Source organism: Piliocolobus tephrosceles, chromosome 1 (assembly GCF_002776525.5).
Source record: "Piliocolobus tephrosceles isolate RC106 chromosome 1, ASM277652v3, whole genome shotgun sequence".
NCBI lineage: Eukaryota > Metazoa > Chordata > Mammalia > Primates > Cercopithecidae > Piliocolobus > Piliocolobus tephrosceles.
Window position 1 is genome coordinate 92070131 of NC_045434.1, and position 20321 is coordinate 92090451.

The 20321-nt window shown below is 46.1% G+C and overlaps 1 protein-coding gene across 1 annotated transcript; it reads right to left on the bottom strand.

Moving 5' to 3' along the window:
- Nucleotides 1–896: 896 nt before the first annotated feature.
- Nucleotides 897–19738, bottom strand: SHE (Src homology 2 domain containing E). Its single transcript, XM_023213857.1, has 6 exons — nt 19061–19738; nt 16416–16542; nt 5927–6232; nt 3683–3839; nt 3095–3214; nt 897–1203 (listed from the first exon to the last, which is right to left on the bottom strand). Exons 1-6 carry the CDS (start codon nt 19655–19657, stop codon nt 1017–1019), a joined length of 1494 nt encoding a protein of 497 aa, XP_023069625.1. The 5' UTR covers nt 19658–19738; the 3' UTR covers nt 897–1016.
- Nucleotides 19739–20321: the final 583 nt, after the last annotated feature.

Genomic DNA, 20321 nt, shown 5'->3' on the forward strand with positions numbered 1-20321 from the left:
ACAATATTGGTGATACTTAAACCTGGGATATCTTCCTATTTATGCTTATCTCATTGATTTGCTAAAAAATGAGAAAAATCCATAGAGATTGAGAGAACACACACTTTCTTGGAAAGGCTGACCAACAAAATAATCCTTAGGCCACACTCTGAAGTTGTGAATTTCCATGAACTCTAAAGCTGAATTACGACTTCTGAGGGAAAAATACAACCTTCTTGCCTGTCATTCGCACTTTCTACCGCTCATTTATTTCCCCATTAATGAGTCCGATATAACATACTCTTCCAGTCCGCACCATCGTGTGAAAAAGCCACATGGATTTTTTGTTGGTTTGTTTAGAGACCAGGTATTCCAGGAATAAGTAGGCACATTTCTGGAGAACTCTGATGCTCCTGAACTCTTGACTGAACTTTCCTGAGGGTCACACCATAAAAAGAATGCCAAACTCCAGAGCTGGAGGCAACAGCCAAATCATGATTTCTTATTGTAGAACTACTTAGCAAGGAAACAAGGGACAGGTCAGAAACAAAGTGTCATGGAATCACTTTAAGACCAAAGGCTTGGCCAGGTACGGTGGCTCATGCCTGTAATCTCAGCAGTTTGGGAGGCTGAGGTGAGTGCATCATTTGAGGTCAGGAGTTTGGGACCAGCCTGACCAACATGGTGAAACCCCGTCTCTACTAAAAATACAAAACAAAAAATTAGCTGGGAGTGGTGGCGCGCACTTAATTGTCCCAGCTACTTGGGAGGCTGAGGCAGGAGAAAGGCTTGAACTCAGCAGAGGTTGCAGTGAGCCAAGACTGCGCCATTGCACTCCAGCCTAGGCGACACAGTGAGACTTTGTCTCAAACAAAACAAAACAAAACAAAACAAAACAAAACAAAAGACTCCGACTTTTCAAGGAAGACTCCCATTTTCTAGCAATTGCTAGTCCAGCCTTGTCCTCTGAGATGCTGGTTGTGCGCTGATGGTGCCCTTGCAGGTGCCAGAGGCCCAGGGCTTGCAGTGGCTGAACCTTAGTGAAGCTTGCTGTGCACGGGGTAGAGTAAAGTCATGTGTTCTGCCCCTTTGAAAGGCAACTTTTCATTGGAATAATAGTGTACCACTTCAGGGATGCTGTCAAACACAGCGCTTGTCTGATTCAGTGTGTATTTGTTGTCTTTGGTCTGAGCCACTATGATGTGGACACATCCTTGACTAGTCCTAGAATAAAAATCAAGGAGACATGAATGAGTGGGCAGAGGATCCCTCCCAACTGGAAACAATTGCAGCCAGATTCACACTAGGTTGATAGGTTCTCATCCATTCCCGGAATGGTTCTACACACACAGAAATGCATTTGACACTCTAGTGGAGCTCTCAGAAATTTCAGTCTAAATGCATGTAATCCTTGAGTGGTTTATCCTTATTACATATGAGTCATCAGGTACTGGAACAAAGAAAACAAAAAGAATGCCAAGTCCCTTCTAGCCCTCAAATTGCAAAACCCGTGCTTACGCCCAAGCACGAGGCTACTAAGGTGAGAGAGAAACTAATCCTCGGCTGGGCATGGTGGCTCAGGCCTGTAATCCCAGCACTGTGGGAGGCCGAAGTGGGCAAATGACTTGAGGTCAGGAGTTCAAGACCAGCCTGGCCAATATGGTAAAACCCCATCTCTACTAAAAAATACAAAAAAAGGCCGGGCGCGGTGGCTCAAGCCTGTAATCCCAGCACTTTGGGAGGCCGAGACGGGCGGATCACGAGGTCAGGAGATCGAGACCATCCTGGCTAACACGGTGAAACCCCGTCTCTACTAAAAAATACAAAAAACTAGCTGGGCGAGGTGGCGGCGCCTGTAGTCCCAGCTACCCGGGAGGCTGAGGCAGGAGAATGGCGTGAACCTGGGAGGCGGAGCTTGCAGTGAGCTGAGATCCGGCCACAGCACTCTAGCCTGGGTGACAGAGCGAGACTCTGTCTCAAAAAAAAAAAAAAAAAAAAAAATACAAAAAAATTAGCCAGGTGTGGTGGCAGGCACCTGTAATCCCAGCTACTTGGGAGGCTGAGGCAGGAGAATCACTTGAACCCAGGAGGCAAAGGTTGTAGTGAGCCAAGATTATGCCACTGCATTCTGGCCTAGGCAACAGTCAGACTCAACCTCAAAAACAAAAAAACAAAAAAAACTCATCCTTCTCACCACAGCTAAAAGGACATATGTAAGGGTTCTTCTTCCCTTTTTTTCCCAAAAAGGACACATAAATAATAATAATAACCATTTCCTCCCCTCGCATCTGGAAAGACCATTCCTGGTCGTTTAAAATGAAAGCTGGCACAGAAAGCTCAAAGATTTAATCCACAAGCACCAATTTCAGGAACATAGTCGAGCTATTCCTGGTATTGTATATCTGGTGGCCTATCCCATTCTCTGAGCCATATTGCTCAACTCCCCCGCCCCACTCTGTTCTTCTCCAGCCTGATTGTTTCAGCTGCAGGGGCTCAGCTTCCTCAGGAAGGAAATGCTGTTAGAGCTCTTGACAATGATCCTCCAATACAGGGCCACTGAACTCACAGAGCAGTGAGAATTTCCATGATACACACTCCACCAGGCCTACCAGGCAAAAGTGAATTTTCTGTGTACGACCAGACGGGGGAGCAACAGGCAAGTTAGCATTTCCTTCTTTACCAGAAGAAACTGGTGTCAAAATTGCAGTTGGCATTTTGACAATCAATGGGGATCTTTATTTATTAAAGTCCCCAATACTAGGCAATAAAAGAAAAATGACTGTACTACCCTGTTATAAATAATTCTTTTCATCAGGAATTATTTCTCTACTGAGAGGACCTACTCCAGATTAGGTAATGTAAGGTACAAATTGACTAATGCACAAAGATAACGCAATAAGACCTTCATTATCATAATAGATAATGGAGGCATTTACCCAATACCAATTTTGCATTCTCATCCGAGTGTCTCATGTTCCATTGTCCAAACAAATGCCTCTTGTTTTCTGCAATGCACACTCCTGTGAACCACCTTCACAGTATGTCTTTTTTGACTAGAAGACTCACACAGTGTTCCTTCCCCTTGGAGATGAGGAAAGCCATGGGGCTTACTTACTTTAGGGCAATGGAGTACCTGCTGTTCCCTGATTCACTGTTTCGAACTAGATAACCAGCTTCTTTGCAGGGCTGTAGTCGACTCTCAGCCTCAGCACGGCTGATGGCACCATGATACCAGCTGAAAAATGGGGGTGGAAGAGGGAAAGGCACCATGAGTGTCAAAATACAAATCCAGACTGGGCATCGTTCCATAAAGCGTTGTTTGAAATGAACTTCTGGCAGAGATGCAACAGCCTGAACTAGATCCTACTTCACATTCAGAACAGACAAAATGCAGATCTGGGTGATCCCGGATCACAAAGCCTATCAATCATACAAGAGTGAGTTAACGGCGCTAGTGTCATTTCAACAGTTTTCACTCTCTACAGAAGAATAAGATTTACAATGAGCTTGTTGAGATGCAGTGCACTTTCCATTTTGCACAATGCACTGGGCTTTGAAGATGAGTTTTCATTAAAAGCCCCATCCAGGCAACCATTCATTAACAAAAATAATCATGTGAAATGGGCCAGTGTGCTCCCCGATACAAATCTGTCAGTAAGCTCCCAGCTATTGTCTGTTACAAGGGTCTGAGGAGGAGACTCACGGCTGTTTCTCCAGGGGCAGGCCCGGGTCCACTTTCTCCCCCTCACTGTGGTCCGAGAGGGCTGGCTTCAGGATCTTCTGGGTCCAGCTCTTCTGCCGGTGGTGCTGCCTCACTGTCTCCTCCTTGACGGAAGGTCGCTCAGCTCCTTCAAACTGGACTGGAAGAAAGACTCCATTTAACATCGCAGGCCACTGGGGTAATCCATGTAAACTCCAAAGGAAAAAATCCTCCTTGCTTGCCTTGGCTCAGGAAAGAAGCATTTTCCCCCTTTAACTATAATATACTGCAAAGTACCCTGGCTAGCTGAGCTCCTGCTGTCTTTGATATCTTATCACACTGCTAGCATCCCACATACAGACACTTTTTCTGTAAAATATTCATCAGTATAAAACAGTTTTAGATTATGAGAGGAAACCACTTTAATATATTTCAACATGGACTTTTAAAAAACTTGTGGTTTTGCGGCCAGGCACAGTGGCTCATGCCTGTAATCCCAGCACTTCAGGAGGCCAAAGCAGGTGGAACACAAGGTCAAGAGATCAAGACTATCCTGGCTAACCTGGTGAAACCCCGTCTCTACTAAAACTACAAAAATTAGCTGGGCGTGGTGGTACGTGCCTATAGTCCCAACTATTGGGAGACTGAGGCAGAAGAATCACTTGAACCTGGGAGGCAAAGGTTGCAGTGAGCCGAGATCGCGCCACTGCACTCCAGCCTGGCAACAGAGCGAGACTCTGTCTCAAAAAAAAAAAAAAAAAAAGAAAAGTCAAACTATTTTTCATTTCGCTATGTTTAGAATAAAAGATTAAACACAGTTACAGGTAATAGTTACAGGTAATGAATCCTTGCAAGAATGTGTACCATCCTATAAAACCAAACCAACAGTTTTTAATATGAAATAAAAAAGCAAAAATAAAAGACAACTCAGAAACAGAAAGAGACTACCAAATAATACATCTGAGATGCCATGACACCTAGGCTGGACAGAAGGAGATGAAACGGCAGCACCTGGTACAGGACTGAGAGATGAGCAGGTACCCGAGAAGGCGACTCAAATCAAATGAAACTGACTCCAGGCTGGGCACAGTAGCTCTTGCCTATAATCCCAGCACTTTGGGAGGCTGAGGTGAGAGGAACACTTGAGCTCAGGAGTTCAAGACCCACCTGGGCAGCATAGTGAGACCCCGTCTCTAAAAAATTAAAGAAAAATCCGGGAGTGGTGGTACACACCTGTAGTCCCAGCTCTTTGTGGGGGGCTGAGGTGAGAGGACTGCCTGAGCTCAGGAGGCTGAGGATGCAGTGAGCCATGATTGCACCAATACACTCCAGCCGGGGTGACAGAGTGAGACCCTGTCTCAAAAAACAAGAAAAAAGACAAAAACTGACCCAATTGCTTGTTATCAAATATATTACCTTCTCCCTTCACATTGGTTATACTTTTTTTTTTTTTTTTTTTTGAGACGGAGTCTCGCTCTGTCACCCAGGCTGGAGTTCAGTGGGGCGATCTCAGCTCACTGCAACCTCCACCTCCCAGGTTCAAGCAATTCTCCTGTCTTAGCCTCTCGAGCTGTAGCTGGGACTACAGGTGTGCGCCACAACACCCAGCTAACTTTTGTATTTCTAGTAGAGATGGGGTTTCACCATGTTGGCAGGATGGTCTCCATCTCTTGACCTAGTGATCCGCCCACCTCAGCCTCTCAAAGTGCTAGGATTACAGGCATGAGCCACCACGCCCGGCCTGGTTATACTTTTGTATTATTATTATTATTATTATTATTATTATTATTATTATTTTTGAGTCAGAATCTTGCTCTGTCGCCCAGGCTGGAGTGCACTGGCATGATCTTGGCTCACTGCAACCTCCCTACCTCTTGGGTTCAAGCAATTCTCCTGTCTCAGCCTGCCCAGTAGCTGGGATTATAGGTGCCCACCACCAGGCCCAGCTCATTTTTGTGTTTTTAGTAGATATGGAGTTTCGTCATGTTGGCCAGTCTGATCTTGAACTCCTGGGGTCAAGTGATCCGCCTGCCTTGCCCTCCCAAAGTGACTTGGATTACAGGCACAAACCACCCGCCCAGCCAGGTGTGTTCTTCCAATGGTCATTTCAGGCATTTCCAAAACAGCTGCACACTGAGAAGAGAAAGGAATATAAAGGTACCCACAAGTTAAAAAACAAATGCCGGGCCGGTGCGGTGGCTGGAAGCCTGAAGTCACACTGGGGCGGGCCTGGCCTGGCGCCCTCACCTGACAGAGCCCGCACGATCTGCTCCTTCTTCCACTCCCACGGCTGCTCATACTCAGCCGCGGGCCGCTCATCGTTCTCAGGCAGCCGGCTGTCAGGGGGCCGTGCCTTCCCCTCTGCCCTGGGCCCCCCTTCTGCAGGCTCGTAGGGAGTGTCGTACAGCTGTGGCGGCTTCCCCAGGAGGTCCTTGGAACTCCGTCTTTTGGCCAAGGTCTCTGACTTCAGGCCACCCTCTGCAGGTTCACAGGGACCGTCAAGCAGCTGGAGAGCCTTCACTAGGGGATCTTTGGAACCCCGTCGTCTAATTTCTGAAAAACACATACCATACACAATGCCTTGAAAGCAAAGGTGCCATAAAAGGTGCCATAAAAGCCTCATTAACCCAATTACCTCAGCACCTCTGTCTGTCTGTCTGAAGGTGGCAGATAACTCCAAGATTATTTCCTGATGGGCTGATTACTTCTCAGCTGTGTTACAAAAGCAACATGAAGGTGCCTACAACTTCTTCCCTCCAGCTGCCTGAGTCAGATAATGGGATCCACTTTTTTTTTTTCCTTTGAGACAGAGTCTTGCTCTGTCGCCCAGGCTAGAGTGCATTGGTGAGATCTCAGTTCACTGCAACCTCCGCCTCCTGGGTTTAGGCCATTCTCCTGCCTTAGCCTCCCAAGCAGCTGGGACTACAGGCGCCTGCCACCACGCCCGGCTAATTTTTTTTTTTTTTGTATTTTTAGTAGAGATGGGGTTTCACTGTGTTAGGCAGGATGGTCTCGATCTGACCTCATGATCCGCCCACCTCGGCCTTCCAAAGTGCTGGGATTACAGACGTGAGCCACCGCGCTGGCTGGCATCCACTTTTAGAGTAGGAGATTACATCTGAAGACAATCACACCTCTGGGGTGCCACTTGCAGTTTATAAGTAGCGGCCTCAGGGTGACCTGCTTAAGTTCCAGGTTCTGGTGTCTGCTCTGAGTATAGCTCACCTTCAGTTTTGATATCTTGTCAGGAAGCCCAGATAAAAGAATTGTAATAAAATGGACTGCAAGTCAAAAATGCATTTAATACATCTAATCTACTCAGTGTCATGGTTTAGCCTAGCCCACCTTAAACGAACACATTAGCCCACAGCTGGACACAATCATCTGACACAAAGCTCATTTTGTAATAAAGTTTTGAATATCTCATGTAATCTACTGAATGCTGAAAGTAAACACCAGAATGGCTGTATGCGACTCAAAGTACAATTTCTACTGAATGCATATCACTTTTGCACCACTGTAAAGGTTGAAAATTGTAAGTCAAACCACAGTCAGGGACTGTCTGGATATTCAAAGCACTGCTGCATATTCACTGAGGTAAAGCATTTACGTGCATTAGTCAGAATTCTTGACTCCTATGCAGTTTCAATAAACTGGGGGAAGCCAGACACATTTACAAATAATATGTATTGGGCTAATAACTCCAGGATAAATCAAAGTAAAAGAAGTGTTACAAGGAAAACCAGTAATAACAACTCAGCAGCTAACATTTATCGATGGCTTACCATGTGTGAAGCACTATTCTAAGTGTCTAGTAACTTTCACAATCACTCTGCGATTATGGGATATCATTATTTATTATAGAAGAGAAAACTGAAGCACAAAGAGTTTAAGGAAATTGCCTAAACCAGTAAGTGCCAAAGCCTGGATTCAGAAGCAGGAAGTTGGGCTCTAGAAGCTATATTCTTTAGCCACTACACTTGGATTGACTCCAAGTGGAAGAGAAATGGAAGATGAGTTGACTTTGATAGAGAAGGTCATTTCCAGTGGAGGAAGCTGCATGAGTGAAGATATGGAGGTGGGAACGATAGAGGTCTTGTTCCATAATGAGGAGCTGAGAGATGAGTCTAAAGGCCAGAAGGCCACAAAGGAGAGAGGCAATGGGTAGTGAGACAAGCAGCTGGAAGCATAGGCAAGCCAGGTGCCAAGGTGTAGACATTTTAAAAGTAAGGACACAAAGTTTAGACGGTTGTGTATGTAATACAAAACCATTATAAGGTTTTTTTTTTTTTTTTTTTTAGCAAGGAATAACAATTACATGTGTGTTTCACTGGAAGATAACTCTAACCATGGTGTACAGGACAGAGTAAATCAGAAAGGTACAGTCTGAACTGGGGCATAAAAATAGATGGAAAAGACCAGATGCAAACCAACCAACTACTAGCTAGCTAACCAGCCAGCCAGCCACAGTGAAAAGGAACTAGAAGCACAGGGTGGTGAGCATCCTGGGGTCAAGGGGCCTTGCCAGGTAGACTTAGAGATGGCTAGAGTCTGAACAACCAGAGCTGGTGATGCAGAGTCTACATTATAGACCAACAGAAGTGTCATTTTTGTGGCTCTTCTAAACGCCCATCAGGAAGCCTTCAAACCATCCTCTACCCGGTCATAGTCAAGGAGAAACTTTCTATATGCAGATATCTCATCTCATCTCTTAACACCTCATAAGCTCCCGACTGTCTACTTAAGAAGTGAAGAGGCCAGGCGTGGTGGCTCATGCCTGTAATCCCAGCACTTTGGGAGGCCAAGGTGGGCGGATCACAAGGTCAGGAGATTGAGACCATCCTGGCGAACACAGTGAAACCCTGTTTCTACTAAAAATACAAAAAATTAGCTGGGCGTGGTGGTGGGCGCCTGTAGTCCCAGCTACTCGGGAGGCCGAGGCAGGAGAATCGTGTGAACCCGGGAGGTGGAGGTTGCAGCGAGCCGAGATCGCACCACTGCACTCCAGCCCGGGAGACAGAGCCAGACTTTGTCTCAAAAAAAAAAAAAAAAAAGAAGTGAAGAACACTTAGAATGGCATGGGAGGCTTATATGAGTAGGTCACTGTCTTTCTCCCCAATTTCTCGACACTACCCTGCCCCATCTCTCCACAATTCAACTCTGTGCTCTGACCAATGTTCTACAGTTCCTTGCATACTACACTGTCTTGAGCCCACCGGTGTCCTGGCAATCTTGCAATCCTTTACAATCTAACTCAGCATCTTCTCCTCTCTGGAGAAGCCTTTCCTGCCCACCTTCTTCTCTGATGACCCACAGAGTTGATCAGGTGCTAAGGCTGGACCAACCCACTCTTACCCTGCTCTTCTCCCACGGCATCCATTTATATGTTGACGCATTTGTATTTTCAATTTGGTGGAGTCTGCCAGGGCAGAGACCACCATATCTTGTTTATTATTGCAGGACATATCATTGTGCTAAATAATGATTGGATGGATGGATGGGAGGAGAGGGAGGGGAGGGAGCTGTAGAATGTCTCCAGGCAGGTGACAGTGTGGATCTGGATGAATATGTCAAGGGGTTAACAAATGGATCGTTGTGAATATTGTGAGAATGAAAGCAATCACAAGAGAAAAGGAGGGTAGATTGAAAACGAGAGAGGATCAAAGGCAGAATCTGGGACTCCTTCAGTTAAGGGTGGCTGGAAGGAGAGGTGCCAGCCAAGAAGGCTGAGGGGTCAGGTGAGGAGGAAGAGGCTCAAGAGACCACAGGGCCACAGACACCAAGAGTGGAAAGACTTTCTATTTGTAACTTCAAAACAGGCATGGGGATGGGCCGTGGAGAAATACCACTGACTCATTAAGACCTCTATAACAAAAAGAGGGCAACAAATCGGGAAACATTATTAAAATCAAGACACCAAATTCAAAAGCGCAAAACTTAGGTACAGGCTGAGGTTATAGTTCTCTGCTGACTAGGGGCTGTTCAGCAGCTGTCTCAAATTCTGTGCAGGGCCAGCTCATTGAAATCACCTGGGGGCTTTAACGCATACTGCTTTAACCACCAGAGGTTCGGACTGGATTGGTCTGGGGCGCAGTGTGGGAGTCAGAGTGTAAAAATCCCCCAGGTGATTCTAAAGAGCAGCTAAACCTGAGAACCACTTCCACACCTCCTGGGTGCCCACAGTCCCCATCCTGCTTCCTCGTGCTCCAGAGCCTATCTGTCATTGCTAGTCCCATCCTGAGGAGAAAGGTACTGCTTGTGTCTACAACTTCCACATCAGAATGTAAGAGTCGGAAGAACTGTCCCTGGCCCCCACCCCCAGGCCAGGCCAGGTATCTGGGGTTGTCTGAGGTCAGAGCTGCATCTCCTGAGTTCCTGGACTCTCAATCCTACAGCTTTTCTTCTTCATTGCTTACTCCAAACGGAGATATGGAAAACAAGAAACAAAAACATACTCTGTTCTTGGTTCAATTAAGACAAGGCTGTAATTTTTTTAAAAGGAACTTTTCTAAAGAACTAAGAAAAGGGAAGCAGAAAACACAAAGGAGTTCGAAGGATGAATATAGAATAGAATTTTTAGGTTTCTAATCATAGTTTACACTCAGTTGAGACCATCTGGCACAGGCTGGGGAAACCCTTTCCCAAGGTCCTCGCTGCAATTCTGCCCCAGCTAAACTAAAAGGAAAAAGAGGTGATTCCAACCTTAAGACAGAAGGAGCCCTGCTCACAAAGACATTTCGATACATTTGGATTAAAATGATGTACAGGGTGGACGGGCAGTGTTCCCACCAGGCCCTCCAGCCCACCTCCCCTAAAATAAAATAAAATGATGTATAGTGATTAGAATCTTGAGTTATTACACATGTGTTTTGAGTTTTTACTTTTGCAATGAGGTCCTTCTATTTAGACAGTCTCCCCATACTTAAAGTTCTGGGAGATACACAAAGCGTGGACTTGAGAATGCTTTCTTGCAGGATCCTGGGATTAGGCAAAATCTGCAAACTGCTATCATCTTTTGAATCAATGTTTAATTAGGGGGAGAAAGGGCTTGAGCACAGGCCTCCCCTCCCCATACCACCTACCCCCTTCAAGGGGAGTAACCTTCCAGTCCATTCCAACACCTGGCTGCCCCCAAACCTGAGGCGCCATAGAAACAGAAACAATTGTGGGGCTGCAAGCCGACCCTTCCTGCAGGGAGAATAGCCCCTGACGTGCAGAGCTGGCTCCAAGAGGAAACGAGCCTGAGAAGGAGGAAATGGCAAGAGGAAGCTACACCCTGGCTGCCGATAGAGGCCATTTACCACAGCAGACAACAGAATGCAGGGGACGGGCAGCAGATAAACACTCATTTGCGCCTGGGGCTGAAGCTCAGGACTGACCTGCACCTACTAAAAACATGCAGTTCGTTGGTGTGAAACATTATAGGGGCCCAAAATTTTCCCTTCTCAATCCCCAACTCGCAGGTAATTATGCCATTCACACGAAAACAAGAAAGTCTTAGCAGAAGACTAAGATTTTCTTTTACTAAATTAATTGTAGTTAGCAGTAAGTATTGCCCTATATAGTCCAGAATGCTCTATGAAAATAGAATTGTCTCTGGAGTGTCTAACTCATGGCTGTATTGACTAGGTATACCAGTCATGCAGTAGTTATGGTGAGGCCAGTTATTACCAACTCCAGAGTCCATGCCTTATGCTCAAATGATTTCATGTAAAATGTTAATTCCAATTTCCAAATAATGTGCCTTTTTCCCTAATTCATTTTAATCCATTTCATGTTTCCAAAACATTAAACTGAGAGCCTCTTAAGACTCTTATTTTCCTTCTGGCATCAGAAACAGGGCTGTTTGGCAATTTTTTACTCACATCTTTGATCAGTGCTCAAGCTTTTAAAATCACTTTAATATTTTCTTACTGAATAAATCTAAACATCTGAACAAAAGCAGGTATAATTCAGAAACCCTGAAATTTAGCAAGGAGAATAAAGACAAATCAAAACCAGTATTCATTTGCACTTTTTTCCATAAGGTTTTTTTCTGTTTAAATCACAGGCAAAGATGGACATAATTTTTTTTTTTTTTTTTTTTTAGAGATGGGGTCTCATGATGTTGGCTAGGTTGGTCTTGAACTCCAGGTCTCAACTGATCCTCCCACCTTGGCCTCCCAGAGTGCTAGGATTACATGCATGAGCCACTGGGCCTGGCCAGATGGACATAATAGCTTTTTTTTTTTTTTAAATGGAGACTCGAACAGTGAGGTTCTCTTTTAGATTTGGCTATTTAAACAAACCAACAAAATCATTTGGAAGTAAAAATAAAATTTTAAAAACAATCTTCGACTGGAGCTCAAAAGCTAAAACTACAGCTTGCTGAATGACATGGTATTTTCAGTTGTGTAATTTGGACAAATTATTTAATCTTTCTGAACCTAGGTTTCCTCAACTGTATAAAGAAACCCACTTGCAAGGTGGCTCACTTTGTGGCTGGCAATCCCAGTACTTTGGGAGGCCGAGGCACGAGCATCACTTGAGGTCAGGAGTTTGAGACCAGTCTGACCAACATGGTAAAACCCTGTCTCTACTAAAAATACAATAATTAGCCAGGTGTGGTGGCAGGTGCCTGTAATCCCAGCTACTTGGGAGGCTGAGGCAGGAGAATCACTTGAACCCGGGAGGCAGAGGTTGCAGTGAGCTGAGATTGCATTCCAGCCTGGGCAACACAGCAAGACTCCGTCTCAACAAACAAACAAAACACTTTACAGGGTTGTTGCAAGATTTAGTGAGGTAATTTGGCCAGGCTGGTACCTAGTAAGCTCTCAATTTACAGCTGTATGACATCAACTGAGGAAAGAATCCTCATGCTAACTAGCCAATGGGAACTTTTAAAGACCCGTCCAATGCTAACGTTTCAAAGTGGTGGCTAAAACTCCTAATGCTAGACTATGTAGAATATTTCTGCTAAATATTTAGCTAAATATTTTAGCTAGACTATTTAGTTGAAATGTTCCTGTGAATTTAGCAGAAAAACAACAGAGGTTTATATGAATATTGCCTTGTACTCAGTCATATCTTTTTATGAACAATCCTCTAGATAAATCTCAGTGATAATTTACTCATAAATTCTTAATTCTTAATTTTTAAAAGAGTAAAGTTTTGGGGGGACCCAGGGAGCCTGGGTCCCATAGCGATTTGGCCACAGGAAAGCCATGGGCTTCTCTGGGTTTCCTCTGCCCCTGAGGTAGATGCTGGCTCCTATTCTCAACTTCATGGCACTTAATCATGCTTTTCAATGACTTATTTTCTTTGCTGGTGTTAGGTCTGTTTCCCCCTTAGGTTGTGAGGTCCAAGGGCAGAAATCATGTGGGTCTTGTTTCCTGTATGCCCAGCGCTCAGGACAGGGCCTAGTACATAACAAATAAACTCCCAAGAAATATTTGTTGGGTACTCTAAAACAACATATGGGCAGTATTCCACACACCTAAGATACTGTTAAAACCAGGCCTGTAATTCCCATTTCACTGGCAGAAAAAAGGCAATACAGAGAATGGCAACACAGATTTAACCACTCCATAGTTTAACTGTGTTCATTAAAATCCTTTCCATCTCCAGAAATGCTGAAACAAGTAAAAAAAAATCTCTATCGTTTCTCAAGAAAGATGGGAAATTTCTGAACTTGGACTTGACAATCAGGTACACAAGGAGCAAACTGAATAAAAAAGTAAAGGGTTTAAAAAACAAAAAACAAAAGCCCAGCAGCAAATCTTTTATTTCTAGCTTCCGATAAACTCACTTCCTGTTATTCTGTCCAGCTTCTAACCTATGGGTAGAATAAGAGGTAGAGTCTCTACACTGATTTCAAATATTCGAAATGAAGAAACTTTAAAATCCACAAATAAAATTTTTTTAAAGTTAAGAGCAAAGTATACTTAGATCACTAGTTTAGAAAGTTAGTAATTTGGATTTTTAATAAATTTGAATTTATTTGCCAATTGAATATATTAATTTTGTATTCCTAAATGAATTTATTTTCAGAAATTGTTTAAAACAGACCACGGAACTTAATACACCCTCAAATATTAAATGCTAGTGATTATTATTACATTTATTCCATGTTGGACAATTTTGACTTCTGAAGACAACATTCTTGGTTGGGCGGAAAGATGCCTCACTTATGGGTGAAGTTTACGGTGGTTTTGCATATGGCATTTCAAGTGTGTCCTGAACGCCATGTGGTGTCGGGGACAGACCACTCAATGTGGAGTGGGAGATCCGGGTGCGAATTCCTGCTCTGTCTCTTAAAACGTCTCCTGAACACAGGCAAGCCCAAATCCCTTTGATCTTGTTTTTTTTCACCCTGTCACGAGGGGGAGAGCATTGTAGTCCCCTAGCTTACAGAGCTCTTGTGGGAATTACATGAAAAAACAAACAAAAAAACCACCAAAATTATATTCATTTTTATAAAATCACAGCAAAATCCCTCTTATCAGTGCAGCTCTCAAAATAAACAGATGTATGGTATAAACTACCTACTTTAGTTAAAGAAAAAGATTAGAATAATAACCCAAGGACAAAGAAAGGTGAACCACAATTAAGCATAAAACTAAGAAAATCCTTTTCCTCAATTTTATGTAAAAGTAAATCCTTTTCCCTATTCTTTTCAAGGCTCTGATGTTTTTTAAAACTCTGACAGTTCATTTTCACTTCCTTTCATTCACAGATTTCATTAGGGGTCACAGTCCAGTGACCTTCAGGGTCACAGCCTGGCCAGGGTACACCCTCCCCACACGGACTGCCTTATCTCTGTAAGCAGAGAAGCAGGAAGCGGAGCCAGGCTTTCCTGTTCCAGCTCGTTTTCATTCTGAAGCCTGTCTTGGCCCTTTCCAGTGTGCTGCCGCGACCCTCTGCTCAACTCTTCTGAGACTATACTTACAGAACCTGAGCTTGACAGCTCTTCAATCTGTTCTAAACAGAAGAGACAGAGTCTTTCATGTGGGACCAGTTACTCTTCCCAGGCATGAAACCCACAAGATTCAAATAAGGCTCCCTTGAGTCAGCACTCAGCAACTACATTTTTCATTATGGATGGAAGAATGTTTAAGGAAAACTACATGAATACATAAAGTTCACAAATAACTCTATATTATTTCTATTTAAGTATCATTTATATCAACTTAATTATGACTAAAAGGGAAAAGTTTGACACTAAGAATGACAGAGTGACTGCTTAGCTCACAAACTGGAATTGTTCTGACTTGAAAAGTTACAAGATTAGTCTTTGGTTTTAGGTGGTTTGCCTTGAATGGCTTGGTTTACAGCAGTTTTGTTTTTTTTTTTTTTGAGAGAGAATTTCGCTCTTGTTGGCCAGGCTGGAGCGCAATGGCACGATCTCAGCTCACCACAACCTCTGCCTCGCGAGTTCAAGCGATTCTCCTGCCTCAGCCTCCCTAACAGCTGGAATTACAGTCATGCACCATGATGCTGGCTAATTTGCTGTATTTTTAGTAGAGACGGGATTTCTCCATGTTGGTCAGGCTGATCTCGAACTCCCGACCTCAGGTGATCCGCCCACCTCGGCCTCCAAAAGTGCTGGGATTACAGGCATGAGCCACCACACCCGGCCAGCAGTGATTGTTAATTATTGCTTAGTAATTAAACTTTTGGCTCCAATATTGTAGAACTTGAGAAAGTCTTCTACTACAAAATGCAGAATTGCATCATATTTGCATTTTTTTTTAAGACAGAATTTCATTCCTGTTGCCCAGGCTAGAGTGCAATGGCGTGATCTCAGCTCACTGCAATCTCCACCTCCCAGGTTCAAGCGATTCTCCTGCCTCTGCCTCCCGAGTAGCTGGGATTACAGGCATGCACCACCATGCCTGGCTAATTTTGTGTGTTTTTTTTTTTTTTTTAGTAGAGACAGGGTTTCTCCACACTGGTCAGGCTGGTCTCAAACTCCCGACCTCAGGTGATCCTCCCGCTTCACCCTACCAAAGTGCTGGGATTATTGGCGTGAGCCACTGTGCCTGGGCTTTTTTTTTTTTTTTTTTTTTTCTTTCTTTGTTGCCCAGGCTGGAGTGCAGTGGCGTGATCTTGGCTTGTTGCAACCTCCTCCTCCCTGGTTCAAGTGATTCTCGTGCCTCAGATCCTCAAATAGGTGGGATTACAGGTGCGCACCACCATGCCTGGCTAATTTTTGTATTTTTAGTAGAGATGGGGTTTCGCTATGTTGGCCAGGCTGGTCTCAAACTCCTGGCCTCATGTGATCTGCCCACCTCTCTCCCAAAGTGCTGGGATTACAGGCATGAATGAGCTACTGTGCCTGGCCATGCTTGCATTTTTTAATAGATTAAACTCACTTAAGTATGTATTAGATCCTTGGTAAGATGTATGACTTCCATTATGAATGTTAAAGCTTCTGAAAGTGGCCCCAAAATGTATATAATCATGTTAAAACTCAACATCACATTCTGAGCAGATCTGCACTCATAAATGTCATCTTGCACAGAACTAGAAAAACTTTAAAGACTCCTTTAAATTCTAAAACTCTGAAGGATACTAAATCATAAAGGAAGTTACCTAGTCTGACATTAGTTTGGGGTCTAACTTCTGTTTCTTCAAGTCAGCAGGATCTGGTTAAACTGTTTTATCCCTCTTCCCCAATAGACACAGGTTGCTGTATTACAACACTCTCACTGAGTGTGAGATTTCAGTCCCTATTCTGCAGAGCCTGCTTACAAACCTGTTATCATTTGTTGTGCATCATATGGTTCCATGTAACCATCGTTCTCTCCGACTCTCTCTGCATCCCTTTGACCCTTTGTGCGTTTGGCATCATAAGGGTCAGCATAGTCTTCTAAAATGATGACCTGTAAAAGAACAAGAGAGGACAGTTGCTAAGGGCCACCATAAACCAAAATGGCAATGGTATTAAAATGGCTACTGACATCTCCTGCATCTCCAAAGAGGTCAAAATCTCTACAACCAGTTCCAGATAGCTTTTGCACTTGATTATGTGTCCCAGTTAGACAAACACCTGATTTTTTTGGTTGTATAGTTGATTTGCAACAATTCATCTAAACTCTTTCACTTATCCCCAAGGCTCTTTATACCTTCATTTCCCCAAGCATTAAACCTTTTCTGAGTTAGAGGGTGGCAGGGGTGGATGTGGGAAGTGAAGGGTACCCGTGGCTTTTCAGCAAAAAGGGTATGTGGCTTTACCATATAACCTATGAATTGAGTTTTTCAAACTTCAATCCGCTGAGCAGTACAGTCATAATGAGTCAGTCAGTCATCCACCAGCACTGGCTAGGCACTGTGAGGGAGTCAAAATAAACCTAAGGCATCCTTCCTGTCCTCAAGGAGTAGATTACAGCTCCAAAGAGACAGGCTTCATAAATGAGAAATAGGTCAGTACTAAACAGTATTGTAGGCGTTCTTCGTTCAACAATTCATAGGCAAATTGACTGTCACAGGCTACAGACCAGATAGGGTTTTGATCCCTATCTGGGATCCCCTATTTTGTGTCAGAAAGCATCTGTCTTTCCAAAAATAGAAGGTGCCTGAGGAGGTGATGTGTGACAACACCAGAGGTTAGGGGACCCTTCTCAGGGAGGAAGCTCCAGGCCTTGCTCCACAACCTCCGTTACATTCTCCAAAGAGTTTAGAAATAACACTGGAGTTGGTGAGAATTCAGATACATGAGGAGAAGCAAAGAGGAGGAAACAGCCTGGAAATAGTCTCAGAAACCTCAGACATCCAGAAGTGACAACCATAAAAATAACCAGACAACCACTGCAAGGGACTGTGACTGCGACTGCCATTCACTTAACAAACATTTATCTTGACTACCCACCATGTGTACTGCAGTTGCAAGATACAGTGAGGAACCTAAGATGATGAACCTCAGCCCTTGGCTTCAAGGTGATTGTGATCTAGTCACACAGTCGGGTGGACCACTGAATAACATATGAGCTGGGTCCCTGTCCATCTTTACACAGCTCTCCACTCAGTGCCTGGCTCACGGTGGGCATGCTGTATTTACAGCATGAAAAAATGAATGGAGGAATGAATAGAAGTGCTCAATGCAGACATACATAGCATGTATTATGGGCTCTTGACTTCATCCAGGGAGGTAGCAGGTTTGAAGTCGGGGCAAGAGAATATTAAAGCTCCCATGTTAGGAAATGATCGCCTGGACCGGAGTCTGAAATCTCGGTTTGAGCTCCTTTCTCTCCCCGTTTCACATCGGAGAGAAGATAAAAACAACCAAATCAGACCAACTCAACTCAGCAAGAATGGATGGAGTCCCTTCCTATGTTCACACTCCTTTTCTTAACTTTTCCACACTGGACAGCACCCAGAAAACCTCCAGTGTGTCGGTCGCAGGACACAGCCTCTCTTCTCATCTGTAATCTCCTTGAGAGCATTTTCTTGTCATATTCTGTATTCCCCACAGTCTCTGATGCCCTGTGCCCCTTTTCTCATACGGTGGCTGCACAACAAATACCCATGGAATGAATGAAAGGGCAGCAGTCTTGGAGACTTGCTGAAGCTCCGAGGAACCCTTTACTCGGTGGAACTGCAGAAAATGATGGAACTTCCAAATCAGTGGGGAAGGCGGTTGGTCAACCCATTTCCTGAAGCTTTGAAATGCATACTTACACAGTTGAGAGGTTACCATTCCTTATGTTCAAGAAGCATAAAAGTCATACACAAGTCTAGCTTTGCAATTCCCCTGAATATCAAAATTAAAATAAACTACATCTATAAAGGGGTCAAATGTAACCAAACAGGAATATCTCATTCAACGACTCTTCTCCTTTCATTCATTCCATTTTTTTTTGAGGCAGAGTCTTGCTCTGTCGCCGGGACTGGAGTGCAGTGGCCGATCTGCTCACCGCAAGCTCCGCCTCCCGGGTTTACGCCATTCTCCTGCCTCAGCCTCCCGAGTAGCTGAGACTACAGGCGCCCGCCACCTCGCCCAGCTAGTTTTTGTATTTTTAGTAGAGACGGGGTTTCACCGTGTTAGCCAGGATGGTCTCGATCTCCTGACCTCATGATCCGCCCGTCTCGGCCTCCCAAAGTGCTGGGATTACAGGCTTGAGCCACCGCGCCCGGCCTCAACGACTCTTCTAAACTGCTAACAAAATTCAATGGCCAGTACATTTCTGCAAAGCTCCCCACCTCTAGAATAAGAATTTTTCAAGAATTAAAAAAGTCTAAGGATTTTAAATGGTCGTTTAGGAGTTCCCGAATTGTGGAGGGAGAAAGGACCTTAGGAAACCTATCCTCACCACCTCTTAGGTCTAAAGAAGCCTAGGGCTTAGCAGGTGCCTGCGGCTCCCCTTCAATTGAGAGGTGGTACAAGGGAGGCTGTATTCTTACCGTGTCTTGCTGCTTAATAATCTTGCCCTTGTCCAGCTCAGGCCCCAGGGAGGAAGGGGAAGAGGACGCGGAGGAAGAGGAGCTAGAGCTGGAGCTACTGCTACTGGGGTAGTTGCTCTTCCCGTTCTTCTCCTGAGTGTCCACTTTGATGAGCCTGTTGATGTAGGTGCTGCAGCCGGAGCTCTTGGTCGCACCCCGGTGGGGCTCCTCCTCTGTGGCCCGGGAGTTTTTGCGGCCCTTGCCCGCGGCGGCCTGAATCAGACCCTGCAGGCTGTCGCGGGACAGCCGGCTGTCCTTGGGGCCGATGCCGGCCCTGCCGCTCCCCAGCTCGGCCGCCGAGTTCTTGCGGCCCTTGCCAGGACCCGGCCCAGCGCCGCCCGCCTCCGAGTTCTTGCGCAGTTTGCCGCCGCCGCCGCCGCCCCCGGGCTTGGCCCGCTCCGACACGGTCTTCAGGTTCAGGGGGAACTCCTTGAACCACTTGGCCGCCATGAGGGGGCCCGGGCCGGCTCGGCCCAGGAGCGTCGCGGCCGTGGAGGAGGCGAGCGAGGAGGCCCAGCCCAGACACGCAGAGGCGCCAGGGGTCGGGGGCCACTGCATTCCCCGTGACTCGGGCGCTGGAGGCCGCAGCGAGGCCCCGCGACGGCTGCTCCGCCACCCGTCCGGCCGTCGCCCACGCCCGGCAGGGTGGGGTCCTCACGGCCCGGGGCGCCGAGCGGGCGGGCGCTAGTCTCTGCTCCGGACACGGCAGGCGACAGGCACGACGTACGGGGGCCCCACCCGGGCTCGTCTTCAACGCCTGCCTGGCCCGAGGACACCGTGGCTCTCGGAGGCGGCGGGCGCCGGGGGCTTCCCCCTGCTCTTTGCTCCCGCGGTGGGAGCGGCCAGGCCCACGGAAGCCCCCTGCGGCCCAGCCCACGCTCCCAGGGACCAGAGGGGACCGAGCGGAGGCGGCGGGAGTGTCCTCGGCGCCGCGACAGACGGTGGACGGACGGCGGACGGCCCATCAACTTCGCGCGCCCCTCCCCTCCGCGGCTGGCGCCTCCCAGCCCCGCCACCTCCTGCCCAGAGCCAGGGGCGGCGGGGTGAGCGCCACGGGAGAGGCGGGTCCGAGGCTGCGAGCTCCGGAGAAAGGTGCTGCGGCCGCACGTGCGAACCGGCCGCGCCCCACTGAGCGGAGAGCTCCCTGCTGCCGCCGACACCCCGCGTCTGCACAGAGCCGGTCTCTGCCGGGCGCTGCCTTCACACGCGCCCAGGAGTGTGT